This window comes from Oncorhynchus clarkii, chromosome 6 (genome assembly GCF_045791955.1).
Source record: "Oncorhynchus clarkii lewisi isolate Uvic-CL-2024 chromosome 6, UVic_Ocla_1.0, whole genome shotgun sequence".
Lineage (NCBI taxonomy): Eukaryota > Metazoa > Chordata > Actinopteri > Salmoniformes > Salmonidae > Oncorhynchus > Oncorhynchus clarkii.
Genome location: NC_092152.1, coordinates 1,816,195 through 1,825,876, shown reverse-complemented (window position 1 = coordinate 1,825,876; position 9,682 = coordinate 1,816,195). Strand labels below are relative to the sequence as shown.

At 42.1% G+C, this 9,682-nt stretch overlaps 1 protein-coding gene across 1 annotated transcript in view; it reads left to right on the top strand.

Annotated features, from left to right (window-relative positions):
* LOC139411860 (cilia and flagella associated protein 299) overlaps positions 1 to 6,937 on the top strand; it is a 250,765-nt gene extending 243,828 nt beyond the window's left edge. The window contains exons 5-6 of the mRNA XM_071158605.1: positions 3,843 to 3,972; positions 6,646 to 6,937. Coding sequence (XP_071014706.1) covers positions 3,843 to 3,972; positions 6,646 to 6,738 — 223 coding nt within the window. The 3' untranslated portion in view covers positions 6,739 to 6,937. The remainder of the gene's footprint in view (positions 1 to 3,842; positions 3,973 to 6,645) is intronic.
* The last annotated feature ends 2,745 nt before the right edge of the window (positions 6,938 to 9,682 follow it).

Sequence of the window (9,682 nt, the reverse complement as noted above, 5' to 3'; positions counted from 1 at the left end):
AGAAAAATACAATAATTTGTGTGTTATTAGTTGAATAAGCAGACTGTGTTTGTCTATTTTTGTGACCAATTTATGCAGAAATCCTGAGTAATACCAAAGGGTTCACATACTTTTTTTCTTCTTACCACTGTGTATATATATATATATATTGCAAAAATATATATGGGGGATTGGAAGTGATGCAGACAATTACCTTAGTCCAACGTTTCTAACCACTAGGCTACCCTGCCGTATGAGACCATGAGTAAACATCGGGACTTTGGACACTAGTCACCCACCTTGACCTCTTGGTCTACTTCTCTGCTATTCAAATCTAAAATCAGAACAGCAATATCTACTACCAATCACTACTGCTTGGCTTAAGTAAAGACATGTTGAAGTTCTTCTACTACCACAAAAATACTAGTTAAAGCCCCACCAATTTTTCTTCGTGGAAAATTACCATCTAGTTTTCTTTTAATATCTGGAAAAGGACACCGGTGGTGAAAGTGGGTTAAACCTCAGTCTGTTGTTTTATAATTGGAGCATTGCAACAGTCTATTCTGAACGGAGGCTAGCTAGGCTGTGTTACTCTGTTGGCAGTGCTCTGTCTGCACTTACACAGCCGACTGCAGCTGAAGGCCTCTGGTCGTCCTGTCTTACCTAATGCTCTCCTGCGTCAAGTGTATCGTGTGTACGGTGGCCCTGCAAGATTTGGATGGTGAAGGTCCCCGTCACAGAGACTGTCTCTGCTTCCTGTCTTTACTGCAACATCAGACTGGGGATGCCTTCCAAATGGCTCCCTGTATAGTGCAGTGCTTTAGACCAGAGCCCTATGGGGTACAGGGTGCCATATGGGACACAGGCTGCCTGTCACTCAGAATGCTGACAGGGGAAGTTAGAAAACCCTTCAGTGGAAGCAGATGTCTCTGGAATCTGAACTTTCATGAAGTTAGAGAGAGACGTATTTTTGGGGGTCCCATTTTTTTTTTTTTTTAGCTTCTCTAATTCCCCCAACCCTCCTACACTCTTAGACAAAAAGGGTTCCAAAAGGCTTCTTCTGCTGTTCCCGTTGGAAAAACCTTTTACGTTCCAGGTAGAACTCTTTTCGGTTACATGTAGAACCCTCTGGGGAAAGTAAAAATGATGAAATAGTTTCAAAATGTTGAATGCCTCCGCTCAGATTGCAAGGTGGCCTTTCTCTCCTATTGTAACGATGTACGCTGAGAGGCGGAAAGCAAGTTCACGGAGTGAATACATTTAATTAATAAATGGACATGACAGGCTGTAGTCAATACCATAGTGGAAAGGGGTGCGTAACTGGTGGCGGGGAAGTCAGACGTAGGAGAGCAGAACTAGGTAGTGGCCGGACTTCCCCTTCCACAGGACAGACTGTACTCAATAACATAGACTATCATCTACACTTCCACAGGACAGACTGTACTCAATACCATAGACTATCATCTACACTTTGGCATGACAGACTGTACTCAATACCATAGATTATCATCTACACTTCCACAGGACAGACTGTACTCAATACCATAGACTATCATCTACACTTCCACAGAACAGACTGTAGTCAATACCATAGACTATCATCTACACTTTGGCCTGACAGACTGTAGTCAATACCATAGACTATCATCTACACTTCCACAGAACAGACTGTAGTCAATACCATAGACTATCATCTACACTTCCACAGGACAGACTGTAGTCAATACCATAGACTATCATCTACACTTCCACATGACATACTGTAGTCAATACCATAGACTATAATCTACACTTCCACAGGACAGACTGTACTCAATACCATAGACTATCATCTACACTTTGGCATGACAGACTGTACTCAATACCATAGATTATCATCTACACTTCCACAGGACAGACTGTACTCAATACCATAGACTATCATCTACACTTCCACAGAACAGACTGTAGTCAATACCATAGACTATAATCTACACTTCCACAGGACAGACTGTACTCAATACCATAGACTATCATCTACACTTTGGCATGACAGACTGTAGTCAATACCATAGACTATCATCTACACTTCCACAGAACAGACTGTAGTCAATACCATAGACTATCATCTACACTTTGTCCTGACAGACTGTAGTCAATACCATAGACTATCATCTACACTTTGTCCTGACAGACTGTACTCAATACCATAGACTATCATCTACACTTTGTCCTGACAGACTGTACTCAATACCATAGACTATCATCTACACTTTGGCATGACAGACTGTACTCAATACCATAGACTATCATCTACACTTCCACAGAACAGACTGTAGTCAATACCATAGACTATCATCTACACTTTGTCCTGACAGACTGTAGTCAATACCATAGACTATCATCTACACTTTGTCCTGACAGACTGTAGTCAATACCATAGACTATCATCTACACTTCCACATGACATACTGTAGTCAATAGAATATAGACCTGTTCAACATGACTAGTATATAATATAGACCTGTTCAACATGACTAGTGTAGAAGTTCAACATGACTAGTATAGAATATAGATCTGTTCAACATGACTAGTATAGAATATAGACCTGTTCAACATGACTAGTGTAGAATATAGATCTGTTCAACATGACTAGTATAGAAGTTCAACATGACTAGTATATAATATAGATCTGTTCAACATGACTAGTATAGAAGTTCAACATGACTAGTATAGAATATAGATCTGTTCAACATGACTAGTGTAGAATATAGATCTGTTCAACATGACTAGTGTAGAATATAGATCTGTTCAACATGACTAGTGTAGAATATAGATCTGTTCAACATGACTAGTATAGAATATAGATCTGTTCAACATGACTAGTGTAGAATATAGATCTGTTCAACATGACTAGTATAGAAGTTCAACATGACTAGTATAGAATATAGATCTGTTCAACATGACTAGCGTAGAATATAGATCAGTTCAACATGACTAGTATAGAATATAGATCAGTTCAACATGACTAGTATAGAAGTTCAACATGACTAGTATAGAAGTTCAACATGACTAGTATAGAATATAGATCTGTTCAACATGACTAGTGTAGAATATAGATCAGTTCAACATGACTAGTATAGAAGTTCAACATGACTAGTATAGAAGTTCAACATGACTAGTATAGAATATAGATCTGTTCAACATGACTAGTGTAGAATATAGATCTGTTCAACATGACTAGTATAGAAGTTCAACATGACTAGTATAGAATATAGACCTGTTCAACATGACTAGTGTAGAATATAGATCTGTTCAACATCACTAGTGTAGAATATAGATCTGTTCAACATGACTAGTATAGAAGTTCAACATGACTAGTGTAGAATATAGATCTGTTCAACATGACTAGTGTAGAATATAGATCTGTTCAACATGACTAGTATAGAAGTTAAACATGACTAGTGTAGAATATAGATCTGTTCAACATGACTAGTATAGAATATAGATCTGTTCAACATGACTAGTATAGAATATAGATCTGTTCAACATGACTAGTATAGAAGTTCAACATGACTAGTGTAGAATATAGATCTGTTCAACATGACTAGTGTAGAAGTTCAACATGACTAGTGTAGAATATAGATCTGTTCAACATGACTAGTGTAGAAGTTCAACATGACTAGTGTAGAATATAGATCTGTTCAACATGACTAGTGTAGAATATAGATCTGTTCAACATGACTAGTATAGAATATAGACCTGTTCAACATGACTAGTATAGAATATAGATATAAATATAACACTACTATTACTAATTATCTGTAGAAACCAATTAGGAAGTTGTATTATTTAATTAACTAACACTTTCTATTTGTTCCTAGCTTCTACAACTGGGAGACCCAGGTGTCCACGTCCAATGTCAGCGCTAACTACCAGGTGATCGCTGAGAACTCCAGTGGTCTGCTGTTTAAGAACAAGACAGACAGAAAGATTCTCAACGTGGACCCTAAGGTAGGCTATGTGGTGTGATGGTGTTGTGCTCTCCTCTGGTCTATGTTTCCCAGATAGAGAGACAGCGACAGAGACAGAGAGAGAGAGAGAGAGAGAGAGAGAGAGAGAGAGAGAGAGAGAGAGAGAGATGGTGCTGCTGTCAGACAAACAGAGTTAGGTCCCCTGCTGACTGTCAGACAGACAGACAGAGTTAGGTCCCCTGCTGACTGTCAGATAGACAGACAGAGTTAGGTCCCCTGCTGACAGACAGAGTTAGGTCCCCTGCTGACTGTCAGACAGACAGACAGAGTTAGGTCCCCTGCTGACTGTCAGACAGACAGACAGAGTTAGGTCCCCTGCTGACAGACAGACAGAGTTAGGTCCCCTGCTGACTGTCATTAAACACTGAACAGGGTTCTACAAGGTAACTCCACCCTAATCCACTGTCTGCTAGTTCTGGGTGTTAACATAGATCTCTTTCCTCTCTGCTGGGGGCAGAGTGGGAAGGGAAGGAGCTTTGTGGAGCAGCACAACTATTTTGAACAACGAGTTGCAAACTGAGCTTTAGGGACATATTGAGTTCTGCTGTGTTGTTGAGTTCTGCTGTTAAGGGGCGAAATCAAAATCGCTCCAGCTGCGGTTGAGCACCGCCCAGCTCCGACCAGAGCAACGCAGAGTAGAGCAGACCAGGCTGCTTATTAAAACACTAGAGGCCCTGGAAGCCAGACAGAGCAACCAGCAACCACCCACATGCCCAGAACCTAGCCCAGTCCTGAACAGCATGGCACTGCCCCAGCCCAGCTCAACCCAGCCCAGTTCAACCCAGCAAAGCACAGACCCAGCCGTGGCAAAGCACAGACCCAGCTGTGACAAAGCACAGACCCACACAGACCCAGCCGTGGCAAAGCACAGACCCACACAGACCCAGCCGTGGCAAAGCACAGACCCAGCCGTGACAAAGCACAGACCCAGCTGTGACAAAGCACAGACCCACACAGACCCAGCCGTGGCAAAGCACAGACCCAGCCGTGACAAAGCACAGACCCAGCTGTGACAAAGCACAGACCCACACAGACCCAGCCGTGGCAAAGCACAGACCCAGCTGTGACAAAGCACAGACCCAGCTGTGACAAAGCACAGACCCACACAGACCCAGCTGTGGCAAAGCACAGACCCAGCTGTGACAAAGCACAGACCCAGCTGTGACAAAGCACAGACCCACACAGACCCAGCCGTGGCAAAGCACAGACCCAGCTGTGACAAAGCACAGACCCAGCTGTGACAAAGCACAGACCCACACAGACCCAGCCGTGGCGAAGCACAGACCCAGCCGTGACGAAGCACAGACCCAGCCGTGACGAAGCACAGACCCAGCCGTGGCGAAGCACAGACCCAGCCGTGACGAAGCACAGACCCAGCCGTGGTGATGATTATAGAATGTTTGCCTGATGTTGCAAGAACCTTCCCATATCACATGTAGTCTGTTCTTTAAAGGTTCCCAGATCACATGTAGTCTGTTCTTTAAAGGTTCCCAGATCACATGTAGTCTGTTCTTTAAAGGTTCCCAGATCACATGTAGTCTGTTCTTTAAAGGTTCCCAGATCACATGTAGTCTGTTCTTTAAAGGTTTTTGCACCCTATTAGAAACATTGTAGAATCATCCACCCAACTGGACAATTTTTGTTTTTTGCTTTATGTAATCTGGGTGGAGGGGCCCCAGCTGTTCCCATGCTCACACCGCTTTATGTAATCTGGGTGGAGGGGCCCCATCTGCTCCCATGCTCACACCGCTTTATGTAATCTGGGTGGAGGGGCCCCATCTGCTCCCATGCTCACACTGCCTTATGTAATCTGGGTGGAGGGGCCCCATCTGCTCCCATGCTCACACTGCCTTATGTAATCTGGGTGGAGGGGCCCCATCTGCTCCCATGCTCACACCGCTTTATGTAATCTGGGTGGAGGGGCCCCATCTGCTCCCATGCTCACACTGCCTTATGTAATCTGGGTGGAGGGGCCCCATCTGCTCCCATGCTCACACTGCCTTATGTAATCTGGGTGGAGGGGCCCCATCTGCTCCCATGCTCACACTGCCTTATGTAATCTGGGTGGAGGGGCCCCATCTGCTCCCATGCTCACACTGCCTTATGTAATCTGGGTGGAGGGGCCCCATCTGCTCCCATGCTCACACTGCCTTATGTAATCTGGGTGGAGGGGCCCCAGCTGCTCCCATGCTCACACTGTTTTATGTAATCTGGGTGCAGGGGCCCAAGTCACCCTGGGAAATATGTTTAGCCAGGCCCAGAAACGACCAAATCTTTAAAAAGCGGAATGTTCTGAAAACTATAGCTATGTCTGATAACATCCTCTAGCTAGGATACAGGTTGTTTCTGGCTTTTGGACCTTGTTGGATTTTAAACACATTGTAAATTCTAAAACAATTACGCTGAGTTCATTTAGTTAATTGAGTAATCTAATAATCTAGGATGTTAGTTCAAAGGATTTGGGGATATTTCCCAACAGTGTTTCTCCTCTAACCATGCCGTCTGTAGGCCTCACCTGGTGTTCCTGCCATCTGTAGGCCTCACCTGGTGTTTGTTTCCTCTGTAGGCCTCACCTGGTGTTTGTTTCCTCTGTAGGCCTCACCTGGTGTTTGTTTCCTCTGTAGGCCTCACCTGGTGTTTATTTCCTCATTAGGCCTCACCTGGAGACAACTCGTCCAGGACGCCCCTCCAGTCTGAACTCTACAGCCAAGTCGTCATCTATGACCACATCACCAGGAGGACCTAGCCAATCACCTCTCACTGTCTCCTCCCACCACATCACCAGGAGGACCTATCCAATCACCTCTCACTGTCTCCTCCCACCACATCACCAGAAGGACCTAGCCAATCAGCTCTCACTGTCTCCTCCCTGCTACCACCACCTCACACTGCTATTAAACACATACTGGAAGTCACTGGAAGCCTCTAATGTGATGTAATAAAGGTTGTCCCCCATCAATGTGGTGCTCTTTCTCCTGTCTCTTTCTATAAGCCTCTCCACCTGGGTGTGGGGACTGAGGACTGATGACAGTGCAGCCTAACTATCCTGTAGGGTGCTGTGCTACACACTGAATGTGAAATCCCATGGAAAACCCAAACAACAACAGAACAGACCGTCAGACCTTATGGTAGACTTTACCTCTGATATAGTCTCATCTTGGATCATATCTACAGACCTTATTGTAGACTTTACCTCTGATAGAGTCTCATCTTGGATCATATCTACAGACCTTATGGTAGACTTTACCTCTGATATAGTCTCATCTTGGATCATATCTACAGACCTTATGGTAGACTTTACCTCTGATATAGTCTCATCTTGAATCATATCTACAGACCTTATTGTAGACTTTACCTCTGATAGAGTCTCATCTTGGATCATATCTACAGACCTTATGGTAGACTTTACCTCTGATAGAGTCTCATCTTGGATCATATCTACAGACCTTATGGTAGACTTTACCTCTGATATAGTCTCATCTTGAATCATATCTACAGACCTTATGGTAGACTTTACCTCTGATAGAGTCTCATCTTGGATCATATCTACAGACCTTATGGTAGACTTTACCTCTGATATAGTCTCATCTTGAATCATATCTACAGACCTTATGGTAGATTTTACCTCTGATAGAGTCTCATCTTATGATCATATCTACAGACCTTATGGTAGACTTTACCTCTGATAGAGTCTCATCTTGGATCATATCTACAGACCTTATGGTAGACTTTACCTCTGATAGAGTCTCATCTTGGATCATATCTACAGACCTTATGGTAGACTTTACCTCTGATATAGTCTCATCTTGAATCATATCTACAGACCTTATGGTAGATTTTACCTCTGATAGAGTCTCATCTTATGATCATATCTACAGACCTTATGGTAGACTTTACCTCTGATAGAGTCTCATCTTATGATCATATCTACAGACCTTATGGTAGACTTTACCTCTGATAGAGTCTCATCTTGGATCATATCTACAGACCTTATGGTAGACTTTACCTCTGATAGAGTCTCATCTTGGATCATATCTACAGACCTTATGGTAGACTTTACCTCTGATAGAGTCTCATCTTATGATCATATCTACAGACCTTATGGTAGACTTTACCTCTGATAGAGTCTCATCTTGGATCATATCTACAGACCTTATGGTAGACTTTACCTCTGATATAGTCTCATCTTGAATCATATCTACAGACCTTATGGTAGACTTTACCTCTGATATAGTCTCATCTTGGATCATATCTACAGACCTTATGGTAGACTTTACCTCTGATAGAGTCTCATCTTGGATCATATCTACAGACCTTATGGTAGACTTTACCTCTGATAGAGTCTCATCTTGGATCATATCTACAGACCTTATGGTAGACTTTACCTCTGATATAGTCTCATCTTGAATCATATCTACAGACCTTATGGTAGACTTTACCTCTGATAGAGTCTCATCTTGGATCATATCTACAGACCTTATGGTAGACTTTACCTCTGATAGAGTCTCATCTTGGATCATATCTACAGACCTTATGGTAGACTTTACCTCTGATATAGTCTCATCTTGAATCATATCTACAGACCTTATGGTAGACTTTACCTCTGATAGAGTCTCATCTTGGATCATATCTACAGACCTTATGGTAGACTTTACCTCTGATAGAGTCTCATCTTGGATCATATCTACAGACCTTATGGTAGACTTTACCTCTGATAGAGTCTCATCTTGGATCATATCTACAGACCTTATGGTAGACTTTACCTCTGATATAGTCTCATCTTGGATCATATCTACAGACCTTATGGTAGATTTTACCTCTGATAGAGTCTCATCTTATGATCATATCTACAGACCTTATGGTAGACTTTACCTCTGATAGAGTCTCATCTTGGATCATATCTACAGACCTTATGGTAGACTTTACCTCTGATAGAGTCTCATCTTGAATCATGTCTATACCAAGTCAGATGTTGTGATCATGATCAAGTATATCCCAAGTTATAGCTAGTTCATCAATATATTTAAAAAATAAAAATAAATGGAGGAACTTATTCAACAAAGATCCAGTGTAATATTTTATCAAAATAAAGAGAACTGGATGGAATATTGGGGAAATTTTTTTGAATCTTCAACATAGAAATGCTACCAAAAAGAATTTACTGAAACTTGTTACAAATGATGGAGTCACTCATGATTCACCAAATGATATTTAGAAAGATGAAGTAAAGTACTTTAAGCATGTTTTGGTTTCAGTCTCCTCCATCTCTTCTAACAGAAGGTGTATGTTTTTTCTATTAATAATGTCAAATGAACATCTGTACAGAAAGACTCATGTCAAGGTAAATTACAGAGGAGGAACTTCTTGATGCTATTAAAGCCTGTAAGTCTGGGAAAACTCCAGGGCTGGATGACATACCAGTGGAGGTTTGTGGTTGTACTCATTGGTTCTGTGGTTATTAGCATGTTTTAACCACTCCTATATAAACGGTAGATTATCAGACACTCAACAAGGTCTGATTTCATTATTACTGAAACAGGATCCAAGTTGGTGAATATAAAGATCCAGTCCATTAAAAAAATAGAGGCCCCTTACACTTCAGTGTTGTGATGCAAAAATTCTAGCAAAATGTATAGCGCATAGAATTGAAAAGGTTTTGTCGGACATTAATCATTCTAATCAGACAGGTT